At 36.6% G+C, this 13,883-nt stretch overlaps 2 protein-coding genes across 4 annotated transcripts in view; one reads left to right on the top strand and one right to left on the bottom strand.

Moving 5' to 3' along the window:
* Positions 1-13,883, top strand: part of LOC136835184 (uncharacterized) — a 185,970-nt gene that overhangs the window by 45,241 nt on the left and 126,846 nt on the right. The window lies entirely within an intron of this gene.
* Positions 4,992-13,883, bottom strand: part of LOC136835172 (ileal sodium/bile acid cotransporter-like) — a 56,507-nt gene continuing 47,615 nt past the window's right edge. Inside the window, exons 5-7 of the mRNA XM_067098387.1 lie at positions 11,448-11,615; positions 8,822-8,917; positions 4,992-6,025 (exon numbers count right to left, since the gene is read on the bottom strand). Coding sequence (XP_066954488.1) covers positions 5,834-6,025; positions 8,822-8,917; positions 11,448-11,615 — 456 coding nt within the window. The 3' untranslated portion in view covers positions 4,992-5,833. The remainder of the gene's footprint in view (positions 6,026-8,821; positions 8,918-11,447; positions 11,616-13,883) is intronic.

The following is a 13,883-nucleotide window of genomic DNA, read 5'->3' as shown; positions in this document are numbered from 1 at the left end:
CAAAACACTACTCTTTGTGAGGAAGAGACTCATGATAGAAAGAAAGAAAAGATCGGGATGAGAAAAAATTAGATAACCGAGGGACCGTGTTGGAGACAGGGAAAGGGTAAATGGACATCTCTTGTTATCTGCAGTGTGTAGAGATGTCAGATAAGAAAATGAAGAGTTTTTAGAGAGAAGGACAGAAAAATAAGCAGCGATTTCGATTAGAACGCCACATGTCTGACATTTTCAAATGACTTAGGATTGTTAACAGCAAATGACAAAGTTTTTGAAGTTAATAAGGCTATATAAATCACCATTCACCTGCAAATGAATGCTAGCAAAAAGAGGGACAAAAAATTGAATCCTTTCTTCATTCTCATTATTTGTAAATATAACCTTTCCGTTTTGGGTACGTACGTTCAGAGTTTGTTATCACCCTCCTTTCCCTATTGTTGGCAGCCTTGCAACTCTGCAGTTACCCAGTGTTTTGGGAATGTCGTCGAAATCCGTGATAATGAGTACTGCATATTCTCGGAGAACTTCGTACATTTAATGTTATTTGCCAACTCAACTTAGTGTTTTAATGATAAATTACTCGTACTTGGGAAGGGACTCAAAATTTTATCAGGCATATGGTCGTAACTCATACGTTCGATTCAAGCATAGCGCCGGCTCTGCTTACTAAAAGTGGCCTACTTAAGGCATTCTGATTCTTGCATCATAGATGAGATAATGATAAAAGGGAGATGGTGATGGCTCAGACACGTCCTTCGCACAACCCTTTGGAGAACATTACGTGACAGTGTCAGCTGGGCTCCTGTGGGCACCTTTGGAGTTAGAAGACCCAAACCAACTTGGATGAGATCTATGAGAAGGGCGGCTGGATATGGATGGAGATTTTTGTGAGACGAAGAACAGTAAAGACAAGAGTTGCCCTTTGAGTCAAGAGGCGTTGGAAGCGATGATGATGATATAGCTGTAAAGAAGAAATAAAACAAGTAAAAAATGCGCCGAAGTTTCTTCAGCGCAGTCGAGTTTTCTGTACAGCGTATGATCAAGGCCACCGAAAATAGATCTATCTTTCGGTGATCTCGGTATAATGCTGTATGAGCCGCGGCCCATGAATCTTTAACCACGGCCCGGTGGTGGCCTGTCGTATATCGTTGCCAGCTGCACGATTATGGCTAACTTTAACCTTAAAGAAAATAAAAACTACTGAGGCCAGAGGGCTGCAATTTGGTACGTTTGATGATTGGATGGTGGATGATCAACATACCAATTTGCAGCCCTCTAGCCTCAGTAGTTTTTTTAAGATCTGAATGCGGACAGGAAAAGTGCGAACGGACAGACGAAGCCTGCACAATAGTTTTCTTTTACAGAAAACTAAAACCAGATTCAGTACTCCCCAAAGAAAAAAAACCTGCACGAAAGGACATATAAGTATTTAAATCGCTTTGTTCCCCGTAAATATATTTAAAGTTCGTTATCTGCCTTTTTTTTTGTGGGGGGGGAGGGTGGCGCTTGTAGTTCATGCGCTACAGTATATCTGGCCCTTTCTCTGTTGAAAGTATATTCCTGAAAGCTGTTCCCCCGTACCTTTTCTTCTCTTCACCAGTGACGTCCTCTTACCTTTCCTCCTTATTTAGAAGTGATGTTATTGTTCACAAATCCTCCTCCTCGGTCATCTTCAGAAGTTCTCACTCAGCCTTACTTCATTTTCCCTAATGCTGTGACTGTTGACCTGATTAACACATCTGAAAAGGATACACCCACCTTTTGGCTTGTTTCAGTGCTTCAGATATAGTTTTCCTTCACATCTTTATAATGTGATTCATCCTATCATTTTGATAATATTTGATGGTTTATTTATAAATGTCATTCTCCCCCTCCCAACAACATCCCCCAAGCTTGGAGGTGAACAGTTGTCGGTTTAGTCAGTGTACCTCCAAGAAAACGTGTCAGATCTATTATTCTTGCTGTGCGGTTCCTCCGAATAACCCTAATATAGACGTGAAGATTGGGCTTGTCAAAATTGATTTTTTATTACTGTTTTTGTATTTTGGGCAAGACATATGCATGCGCTCTAAAAGCAAGTTTTTTCTTTGTCACATGGTCTACTAATCAGTATTTGAGTGTGTTGCTTTCCTCGAATGCCAAGATTTGGGTTTGCCTTTAGTTTTCTTAGAGCAAGTTTACGTTACTTGGTCTTCTAACCAGTTTGGATGTTTGTGTTGCTCGAGTGATTTCTAAAAGCAAGTTGTTTTTTCCATCTGGCGTACTAATCAATTTAACCATTTTGAGTGTTCTGCCTTTGGTTTTCCATGTTTAGCCTTAATCATGTTGATTCATTTGTTTTGTCAGCAGGGCATCTTTACCACGCAATATAAAAAACATGTCTCTTACTTGAATGTAGACAGAGACTGAACTTGAAGATTGTTTCAGATTATTGTGTCGCATCACTTGTAACGAGACAAGTTACCAGCACCTTGATTAGGCCTAATAAACAGCCCTTTGGAAAAAGAAAATCAAAGAGAATGGATCCTTTTCTTTCAACATTTGTCCCTATAGAGCGCTCAGGATGACTGATGTTGACCATACTTGCTGTGGACGGTTGTTGCATGAAGTGCAACAATAGGTTATTCTTTTGATGAATGTTAAAATGTATTCATTAGTCGTTTGAATTAATGAGGGAGGACTGGTCACAACACAGACGACCCGTCAATTTTTATCACTTGCCAATAACAAACATACATTCTCTCTCTCTCTCTCTCTGTCTGTCTCTCTCTCTCTCTCTCTCTCTCTCTCTCTCTCTCTCTCTCTCTCTCTCTCTCTGGTACATATTTGTCAGTCAGGTCATGGGAAAAGCCCTTTGTGCTTTCCGAAGAATGAACAGGTTATTGTTGCGGAGATCAAGGAATAACAGCAGTGGTGATTTTAGACGGCTGGTTTTTTTTTTTTTTTTTTTTTTTTTCCAAGGGTGATGGTGCTGCGGTGGAAGGGAAGGGGATGGGAGAGATCACTTGTGAAGGTGCAGTATGATGTTACTTTGTTACTCTCTCCGCTTCCTCTTCTCAGTAATTGCTTTGCTACTGAGTTGTTAGAATCTGGATAACCGGAAGTTACCGTGTTCTTATAATGATGGCAGTGCTCATGTGTGGCTTTTGTGGGATTACCTATTCCTTGTTTAACTTGGCCAGATTTCTGAACGCATAGCTATACTTTCAGCTATTAGAATTAACCTTTTTTTTTTTTGCTTTTTAATATGGAGTTGACATTACTGATTTGGAGGTCGTTGAGCTGCAGAGCTTACATTTTTCAGACATCTGGCTTCTAAAGTGATGGTAATTAATATCTAAAGCGAACTACGTAGTATATTGAAAGTTCATACATGCAGATCAATGCTGTTTTGGTATATCCATCTGTTTTATTGCAGGAAAATTATACACAATAATGCCTTAAAGAAACATATGAGGATTTTACTCTTGCTATACTTAACAACACTAGGATATATATACAGTATATAAATTATATATATTTATATATATATATATATATATATATATATATATATATATATATATATATATATATATATATATATATATATATATATATATATATATATATATATATTATACGCTTTTATTTAGCTTGCTTTTTGTCAATTTGTTTGTTAGTCTTGGTCAAACCTTGTAACTCAATTTTCAACCTGTTCCTTCGTCCGATGGACTTGAAATTTTGCATGGTTACTCAGTCCCGGTGACAATACAACCTTGTAGCATTTCCTTCCATGTTTGGCGCCCACGCTTTTATTTTTGTAGAAATGATTAATTGTTATAAAATTCTGGTGTGTCTCAAAAAATTATTTTTCGATTTTTAGTGCATTTTAATAAAACGTTTAAATTATATATATATATATATATATATATATATATATATATATATATATATATATATATCTATATATGTATATGCATAGACATATGTGTATATATATATATATATATAATATATATATATATATATATATATCTGTATATATGTATCTGTATATACATATGCATATATATATATATATATATATATATATATATATATATATATATATATATATATATATATATATATATATATTTAAGAATTAATCAACAAGTAGGCTATTGATATCGAATTCACTATACTATGGGGAATTACTTGCACCCAAAGGGAATTGTATATGATGAATAAATCTAGCCTGACCAGGGTTCTAACCTATGCATGTTTGGGATGATACTTGTGAGCTGTAGACTTACCCGCTCAGATAGCAAGAGATTTGATTTCCATTCTGCCATAAATATCCCTGTCAAGTTCCCATTATGGCGTAGGCTATTCCCAAGGTGTAGTGAATTCGATATTAATGGGTTAATTGCGGCTCAGTATTTTTTAAATTATAAAATAGTTGTTGGTAAACCTAATGAAAAACTATCATGCATCCTGTATACTGTAGTATGTAACCAAGTGCTACATGTGCTACTCTGCTTTCGATTCTTCTAATAGAACATGAATTCGAAAGGCATCTGTGTATAAGAGATGAAAGCATCTTTTAATTCCAGAGATGGAATCTTTTTTTTTATTTCCTTTGACGGCTAAGTGGATAAAGTGACTGTCACACTTACGGTGAGCTTTATTTTCATGTTAAAGTGAATTTAATATGGAGGGAATTTTTGTGGCTTAATATTTGAAAGTATAAAAATACCGTTTGTAGAGTTAGAGTTGAGATATATATATATATATATATATATATATATATATATATATATATATATATGTGTGTGTGTGTGTGTGTGTGTGTGTGTGTGTGTGTGTTACATATGGCAGACTTCTGAGAATCCTGATCGCAGCAATGCATTTTAATTGTTCATGCTATGTGAATGTCAAAATATTGTACATTTAATTATGGGAATATAAAAATTTTATTTCATATCACACACTCAAACATATTTAGTTTTGGAAAATGAAATAACATATACTGTTTATTCATGCATTTATCGTAAACTAACTTCTATCTTGAGTAATGTGTACACCTGAAAGTCAATCACATGTAAGTGTCACTACACCCCGAATCCAGTCAGTCCTTTACAGGATCCCAGAGAACGTCGGATTCCAGCCACACTGATGTCGAATTATGCACGTGTCCTTGGAATCATGATTCTTGCATGGTCGGGAAGCGCTTCTGCCTTGCAAACCTTCTCTTTTGCTGCTTAGACTAAATCATCTAGGACCGATTCCTAGAGTCACGACAAAGTCGAAATTGCCACTATCCTTTCATTATTTATTTTGGTAACGTGGCCGTTCCATAATGATCGGAATATTAATGGTATTTCGTAAAATATATGTGTGTGGTTTTGTGTTAGAGCAATGCAAAGGTTGCGCGAAATTTGTATTACTTTAAAGGGATCGTGTTCTAGTTTAATTATTTATTAATTTGTTGTGTATTCTTTTTTTTTTCTTGTACTGTAATCCTTTTGCCAGACTGAATGTCCATAATTATAAAAGTTTGGTATGGCGCTTATACAAAAATACGAATTTTTGCTTTTTTTTAAACTATGCAATTACTTATCAGATGAAATATCAGTGATGAAAAAATTAAAGATCTAAATTGAGCTTTAGCCCCCACATGGGATATTCATAATATTATTTTCTAACAAATAAACCACGTACATGACATGCCTTTGTTAATCTAAACCAGAGCTACAATTTCAGTCCACTTCTTAGCTGACTAAGCGTCAGAAACAGTTCAGAGCAGTCTATTCCAGTTAATTTTTTTTCTGTCCCTCTTTCTCTTTGCATCTGTCCATTTTGCTTGGAATCAGACTGTCAGCGACGCCTTTTCCGCTTGCGTCCCAGGCTCGATCTTGGCTGTGTAGGTCATGGGAAGGAGGTGTTCTTGTTTTCTGGCGCAGCATCTCTTGTACAGCTGGAATGCGCTTATCCCAACGAAGACTTCCGACAGCAGCATCACTCCGTACAGCGTTGGGAACATGAGGATCTTGCCTCTTATCTGGAAATATCAGAAATCTGATGAACTGTGCAGTTAACATACAAGCACGGGTGTGATCCATATTCACGTGTTCATGTCGTTATTTTCGTATGTGTTGAAAGGAATTATTGTATAGAGGAATGGGCAGATTTGTCTGTCGTCTTATATCCTCGGCTTAGCTGAGTTTCATTTTCTCTCCTCTCCGTCTCTAACTTTGTATTAACATTCCCTGGGCATTTTTCATGTCACTTGAGATATATCTAAAGTAAGCTGATCTTTATGTCTATTTTCTGCCTTTGTTCACATTTGAACTAATTTAATATTTGTGTGTTTGCTGTTTTTGTTCAAATTCAGATTAGAATTGTAGGTAGATGTAAACTTTTAGCAAATTAAAATAAAAGTCCTGGATAACAGTGAATAATAGTAGATATTCTTTGGCAATGAGAAATAGCTTTTTTTTATGTTCTCAATTCAAGTATTTATAGTCTTTTCTTCTGGCTTTTTTTTTTTAGCAAGACATTTGCTACTGTTGGGGTTGCTTACCATGTTTAGGGTTGTAGCCATTACTCCTTCAAGTCCTCATAATGTCCTGCCACGTCCATCTCTCTTAATAAGTGAGATTTGTGAACCTGAGTTACGGTGAATGAGATTTTAACTGATATGTATTGCATATGAGCATTCAGTACTCGTTAGAGATCTGGGGTATTTACTCTGTCTCTCCAATATATCTCACATCATTTCTTTTTCAGGTATGTCCTGTTTAATACAACAGAATTACCACATTGTAATTTCATAATTTATCCTTTTGCCAAACCAATATATTTCGTATTATTTACGTATATATGCTGGGTGGATACGCAGAAGAGTGGTCTTCTAATTATTTCCAATTACGACGAATTATTACCAAAGAAATAGTAGAAGCTATATAAGAAGTCCATCATGTCAATTAGCAGAGCAGTTACATACAACGAAGACAGTTTAGCTCCAGAATCAACACAGACTTGAAATAAAGTTTAATTCATCGTTCAATCGCGGTTCCACAATGGCCAAGCCATCAGAAGGTTCTTGAAGTACATTAACTTGTAATTACACAATGAAAATGCTAAGCAAATGCCAGTTAAAGTCTGAATTTGAATGATAATTGCAGATCTAGCCTTCGTCAAAGCTAGAAACTTCTCGGATTATGTAACAGCTAAAGTGAGTCGTCGGCTTTGGTAGTAGATCTGACATAATTATGACCAAATTATAGGTCAATAGAAAAGTAATCAGATGGGAAAATTCGCCTCACTGAGTCATGCAGGTGTTGAACTGGTATGCTAGAGTGTGGTGGTTGCCAGAACCAAGTGGAAAAAAAAATACAGAAGCCAAAAGAACTACATAAGAATGGTATCATAATTGAATCTTTAGGTACGTAAATGCAAAGTGCGTAATTCGTCATGTGTAACGTCGTAATGCATTTGCAATGTTTGATAAGACTGAGTAAAATAGCCATTTAGGCGAACCGGAACTGGGTCGCTTGGCTTATAGTTAATCTCCGTGATTCCTAAAGCTTTCTCGACGCTAATGTGCAACTATGCGTTCAAATTCTTTTTTACCATATGCTCACAGCTAATAAATAGCTTTGTGGACAGATCCTGTAAACTCTCGGACAAGGAACATAATTGTAATGGCAACATCTCTATTTCACTTCGTAATGTATGCCAAAAAGAGCGAAATGACTCTTCATGACTTATTTGCACTGTTAATGCAATGTGAAAATGCAGGTATTATATGGGACAAGGTTACTTTGGGATATGCTGCCTTGATCTCAAAATACTATCCTTAATTCCATTCATGGTTTGTAATTCGCCAGTCGTACATGTTTGGATTGAAAGGGTGCGTTGCAGTTGAATGACTCACCATCCTTTGTTTTAGTTTTTTTTTTTTTTTTTTTTCGATTCAATTAGGTATCGTAACCCATAAGAGTATCTGCGCCTCTAATTTCAAATTTGGATTATTTCAGGTTAGAATATATGTGATTCAAGTAACATTCTCAAATCCTGTGTTCCCCTTTCCACAGTTTTTGGTTAGTTTCCTGCTGATTGTATTACTGGAACATCTCTTGACAACATCTAGTAATTTCTTCACTTGTTTATGTCTTGTTTCTAGTTTATTTACGACGTCTTTGCTCTTTGTGGCTTTCATTTTTAAATATAAGACTTTAATTCAGTGGAAGATTACTGGTTAAGTAAATGCCCGCTGGTGCTGAGTATATTTGCTGGTGGGGTTTATTTTGAAAAATATTGTACTTGTATTCACTGTCATTTCAAGCTATTCCATGGCTCTGATTCTTTGCTTTCTATAAGGTCAGGTGAATAGACATATTATGCTAATTATAACTGGCTCTTCTTTGGATCAGTCATATAAGGAAAGGTTTAAAAAAAATCGGAGCACTGTTAAGTATGAAAGAGACTTAGGATAAATTATATTTTAAAATATTTTATTTTCAGACCATTATGAAGTCAAAATTCAAGGCCTACTCCCTTGCCATAATTACCTAACAACAGCCAAAACTGCTTCCCCAGTTTTACCTAAAATTTAATGCAATGGTTGGGAGCCCTCGCTTTGTCTCAACTCTCTCCTAACAGTTGTTCCATAGTGGAACTGTGAGGTTTTTTCCTGTTACATCTTTCAAACCTTCTTACTGTCAATTTCCCTTTCAGCGCTGAATGACCTCATAGGTGCCAGCGCTTGGCCTTTGGCCTAAATTCTACATTCTATTCTATTCTATTCTATCTCCGCCTGCGGAAATTTATACGCACTGCATCTAAAACTCACCCGGGGATCATGGAAGGAGAGTAAAATAACGCTCGCTGCCACCGGCATATTCTGGGAGCCTGTTTCAATCCCGATGGTTCTGCAGACTTGGTGATTCTGTAAATGAAACAACAGCACTAATGTTTGAGTTGTAATTGCGCTATTAATACAAACTTCATACTTTAAAATATTTGCCGTAGCAGGCAATAAATAATTTGTTTGCTCGAAATTGTATATTATTGCGATCCCCATATCAGGAGTCTATATGTGCTATGTCTGTTTCCCTCTTTTCTCTCTGACTCTGTAAATAAAATAACATTAATTTTGTTCTCATTTTGATTACAATAATTTTATTTTTTATACATAAAAATATTTACCGCAGCTGGAGATGAAGCATTTGTTTGCTCGGAATTTTATATTGTAGTGAACTCAGTGTCATCAGCCTGTGTTTGCATGTGTTTCTCTCTTTTCTCTCTCTCTGCTGGCTTGCACACGTGTGTTTAATGGCATACAGAGGAATGTACATGAAGCCGGATGGCATTAAAACTGTTGACCTCTTCTTCAGTTGAAAAACGCATGCACACATACACAAAGAACAAGCTTTTGGGGAAATCCTTTAGCGAATTCTTGCACTAACAGTCAGTATGATTATCTGAATCCTTTTGGGAGTAAATACGGTCTTCACAGCTTCTGACAGTATATGACTAAAGCATGTACTTGAGTACGTGCATGTGCATCCTGTATATATATCGGGAGAAGATCAAGATCGTTTTGGATGACGGTAATGTTACGTCAAAGAATTATTTTTCTTCCGAGTCAACTCCTTTGTGAGCCGACCTGTATCACTTATTGAAACGCCCATAAAATCCATAGAAATTTCATAGGATCTATAAATCGCAATAAATTGATGTAGATATTAAGGCTATTGGCAGTGTTCGAAACACTACGTACAGCCTTCATGCACATATCTGGACGTGATTTAAAAATAACATGCACACAAGTAGTGTTCGTTCATGTATACGATTGATAGTACATTGATTCATCATTCTCGAAAAGAATAAGCATAAAATATTAAACCAGGTTATTAATAATCCATGTGATTTTATGTTAGCGTCCGTAAGCGACCTAAAAACGGGAAAATCTTTATAGTTAATAATAGGCATCCCGTTTAGTTTGACATGTAGGCGTACACGAGAATATAACGATTCGTGAAAAAAGCAGAAATGTCTCATAAAATGCGCATATTATTTTTTTGGCTTTTAATAGTTGTTCTTCAGAAGACACTCGAAATCAAAGACAAATCAGTGACTATTCTGACTATTCTATAATGTTAGCTTTGACAGCATACTGAATGAACCTGTCAGTAAGGATGCACAATAGTAATGATAATGAAAATGATAACATATTAGGATCAGGATCAGAATGCCTATTAACTTCACGCAAATTCTTGAAAGTGCTTCAGTCTAGCACTAAAAATCTAGTACAGTATTCATGTTCAGTTAAAAGTGTGTGCAGTGATAACTTGCAAAAGAAAAGTTAACGATATGTAAGATAAAAATAATTTTTCATCTATCTGAAGGAATCCGATTCCGATGACGGTTTTTGGTTTTCGGTAGAGAAAAAATTAAAAAGGGCTTAAAAAACATCGAGTACCTCTTGCATTTGACGTATACCCACGGTTGTGCGTATACCTTTAAAATGGAAAACTGCTCGATGTAAGTCAAGGGAATGAGAATAAAATATCATGGTGAAACCACTTTTTAAATATTTTAAGTAATTTTCATTAACAATAATATAACAGGAATCCTGACTGAATAGTTTTTAGGGATGGGGTATTTTTTTTTTCCTTTTTAATAGTGACCAGCAGGAAGAATGACAAAATAAGCGTGATATAAAACTTGCTTGTAAAACTGTTGCTGCTTAAACAGATGGTAATTTTCTTGACAATAGATAATGATTACGATTATAATGGAAGAGATGCACTAAATTAATGTTTTATCAAACACCAGATTGAGCTTTAAACGTGAGAGTGAAGACATTTTGGCGATATAGTTCAGTAAACACTTCGCGTAGTAAACATTAAGAAAAATAAATTCATAAATCTGTCGTGCAAGTAGGTATGACAACCTGACAGCATGAAGCCCCCCATACCTTTCTGTCTACAATCTCAGTAGCTAAGAGTTGAAAGAGTATTAGAAATGGGATTTATAAAGCGTTTTAAGTTCGATGGATGGAGAGTATTTCACGAATAGTTTTGAGAATATTCTTATAGCCACGATTTTACCTCGAGATATTTATTTTTAAATCCTGAAACTTGAGAACTAGAATTATCTGATTCCTTCTTGGCTTATGATATTTGTTCACAGTCGGCTAATTGTCTGATTGTCCTATACCATATCTCTCCGCACTTCCATGTACGTAGTGCTGCTCAGTGGTCTGGTTAAACTAAGATATACTTACTTAACTTGCTACTTTACTTATGATATCTCCTGTTTATGCTTTCGTCTGAATACAACTCTACACTAGCTCCGTGTTTTAAAGAAGACCAAAGCTGATGAATGATAAAAGTAAGGAAAAGCTACGTATAACCGTTAGGAAGGTGAAACACCTCACGTGCCCTAAGGTTATGGCAGTAAATTTACTTTACCTGACAGAGGAGTTTTGCAAAGCCATATGCTAGGAGGAAACCAGTGACTGGTAGCAAGATGGCTGTTGCGTAGATAAAAATGGAGGCCTTCACGAAAATATCCCAGTATAGGATTAACCAGCAAGTGCTTCCCACCAAGCAGCCTATCCATCCAATGATGCTTGCTATCTGTAGAAGATTATGAACAAGAATAATCATCGGTTTACAGAGGGTAGCATGTATGATTTCATTGTTATTGTTTCAGAATCATAGTTGCATTCCCCTTTGAAGTTATAAACAGACAGTACATGGGGAATTTTTCTGCTGTGAAAAAAAGAAGAGATATACAAAGTTATTAACCTATATAAGTTAGAGCTGTGGTATTTACCGACAATGACTAGCTTTAGCCTTCGAATTATGGCAAAGGGTACACTCAAGGCGGAAAGAACCACTGCAGTTACTTAACGTAACTGGTTTGAAGGCTTCAGCTTTGCTCAGAGCCTCATAGAAGTCGCAACTTTCACACAGTTTCAAGACCAAATCTTCTCTACATAAAAGGGATAAATTTTTTACTTTTGTCTCTTACATTTTAACTTTTGTTTCTTTTATTTTGAAATGTTCATCAATTCTTCCTTCAGTCTTGTTTTTACATGCTTTTATTTAACTTGTCTCTCTGTCTGTTTGGGTTAAATCTTGTAACTCAATTTTCGACCTGTTCCCTTCGTCCGATGGACTTGAAATTTTGCATGGTTACTCAATCCCGGTGACAATACAACCTTACGTGATCAGTAGGTCAGCAGTGACCTCTTGTGACCCAACAGTGACCTCTCCCAGTATCTCAGGATTTTTTATTAAACTTGATTTTTATGAAACTTCGGATATTTCACAACTTTGACTACTCGGTAGAATCTATCTTCTATATAACCCCTTTCCTCTTCCATCCCCTTCCCCCTTCCCCTCCCCAGCACATGATCAAGTGTTAATTTAGCTGTGTCCTCTCCTCCTTTTCCCTCTTCCCTCCCCCTTCCCCTTCTCTCTTCCATCCCCACCCATCCCCTCCCCTCCTCAAGCACACGGTAAAGTGTTAATTTAGTTTTTGTCCTCCCCTCCCCTCCCCTCTTCCATTCCCTTCCTCCTGTCCTCCCCCCTCCCTCCCCTCCCCTCCCATAGCACATGATCAAGCGTTAATTTAGCTGTGTCCTGCCCCTCCCCTTCCCTCTTCCCCTTCCATCCCCTTCCCCCACCCATCCCCTCCCCATTCCCACTCCAAAGCACGCAATCAAGTGTTGATTTAGCTGTCCACCCCTCCCCTTCTCTTCCATCAACCTCTCCTCCTCTCTTCCATCAACCTCCCCTCCCCCTCCCCTTCCCCCTTCCAGAGCAAAGATCAAGTATTAATTTTTTTTTACTTTTTAGTGCATTTTAATAAAAGCATGTTTAATTTTTTTTGTACAGCTCTTTTTTTTTGTACAGCTCTTGTAAGTCTCAGTTCACCATTTGTGGCAGAGGACTCGTATCGAATGTCAAATTAAACTGCTTTATGCTGGGTAAAGCTCATTCTACCCAGTGTTTGCAAAGCTTGGGTTGTGTATTAGTCTTTGTACCATATTCTTCCGTGGGTTTGTCTTCGAGTGAATATGAGCACGCTTTCCATTGTTTTTGTTTACTTGAAACTTATTTGTTTCTAGATTCTATTATTTATGTGTTCATTTTTATTACGCCTTTTCTCTTTACAGTTTTACTTGTCTTTTTTTTTTGCTGAGACTTGGCTTATTCAGTGATGAATCATGGATGCCATGAATAATAATAATAATAATAATAATAATAATAATAATAATAATAGATTTGCAAGGACATTATTTCCTGAGCAAGGTACTAAAGATTGATCATTATCCTCCTTAACATTTTAAGACCCGATTTTCACCTTACGTGGAGAGAGACAATTAAGTTCTCTCCTCCAGCTTTTGTTCTTTGCATTTTCTTCCTGAATTTGTATGTAGTCCAACTTCGTACGACTACTTTCATACCTACTCTACAGTTCTACTGTTCTGATTAACTGCTCTCACCCTTCTCTCTTTATAAGGTCACAGTCTGTTTTTGAGCTGTTTGGCAGTATATGTCTCGTCAACGTCTTCATTATTAATATGATCTTCCCATGCACTTCGGCCCTAAATCGTAGCATTTTACAGTCGCACCTCTTCAGAATCTTCTTTATTTACATTTGTGCTGCCCATAGTATATTTTTGGCTCTTGTTTCCTTGTTGGAAACTTAAATTTACCAGTAGTTAAGCAATCGTTTCCTGCTTTGTCCAGATTGTTGCAGTTCCCTTTCGTATTCCCGTGATTCCCAGAAAGGATTTTGTCAGTGTAGCTGAAATGTACCAGCTATCATACCACAAGAGGTTGATCCTCCTTACTCTGTTCCCCAGTTGCTGTTAGTATGCAATTTGGTAACTG

This window comes from Macrobrachium rosenbergii, chromosome 4 (assembly GCF_040412425.1).
Source record: "Macrobrachium rosenbergii isolate ZJJX-2024 chromosome 4, ASM4041242v1, whole genome shotgun sequence".
In the NCBI taxonomy this organism is placed as follows: domain Eukaryota; kingdom Metazoa; phylum Arthropoda; class Malacostraca; order Decapoda; family Palaemonidae; genus Macrobrachium; species Macrobrachium rosenbergii.
Note: the sequence above shows the minus strand (reverse complement) of the source record. Positions and strands in the feature narration are given on the sequence as shown.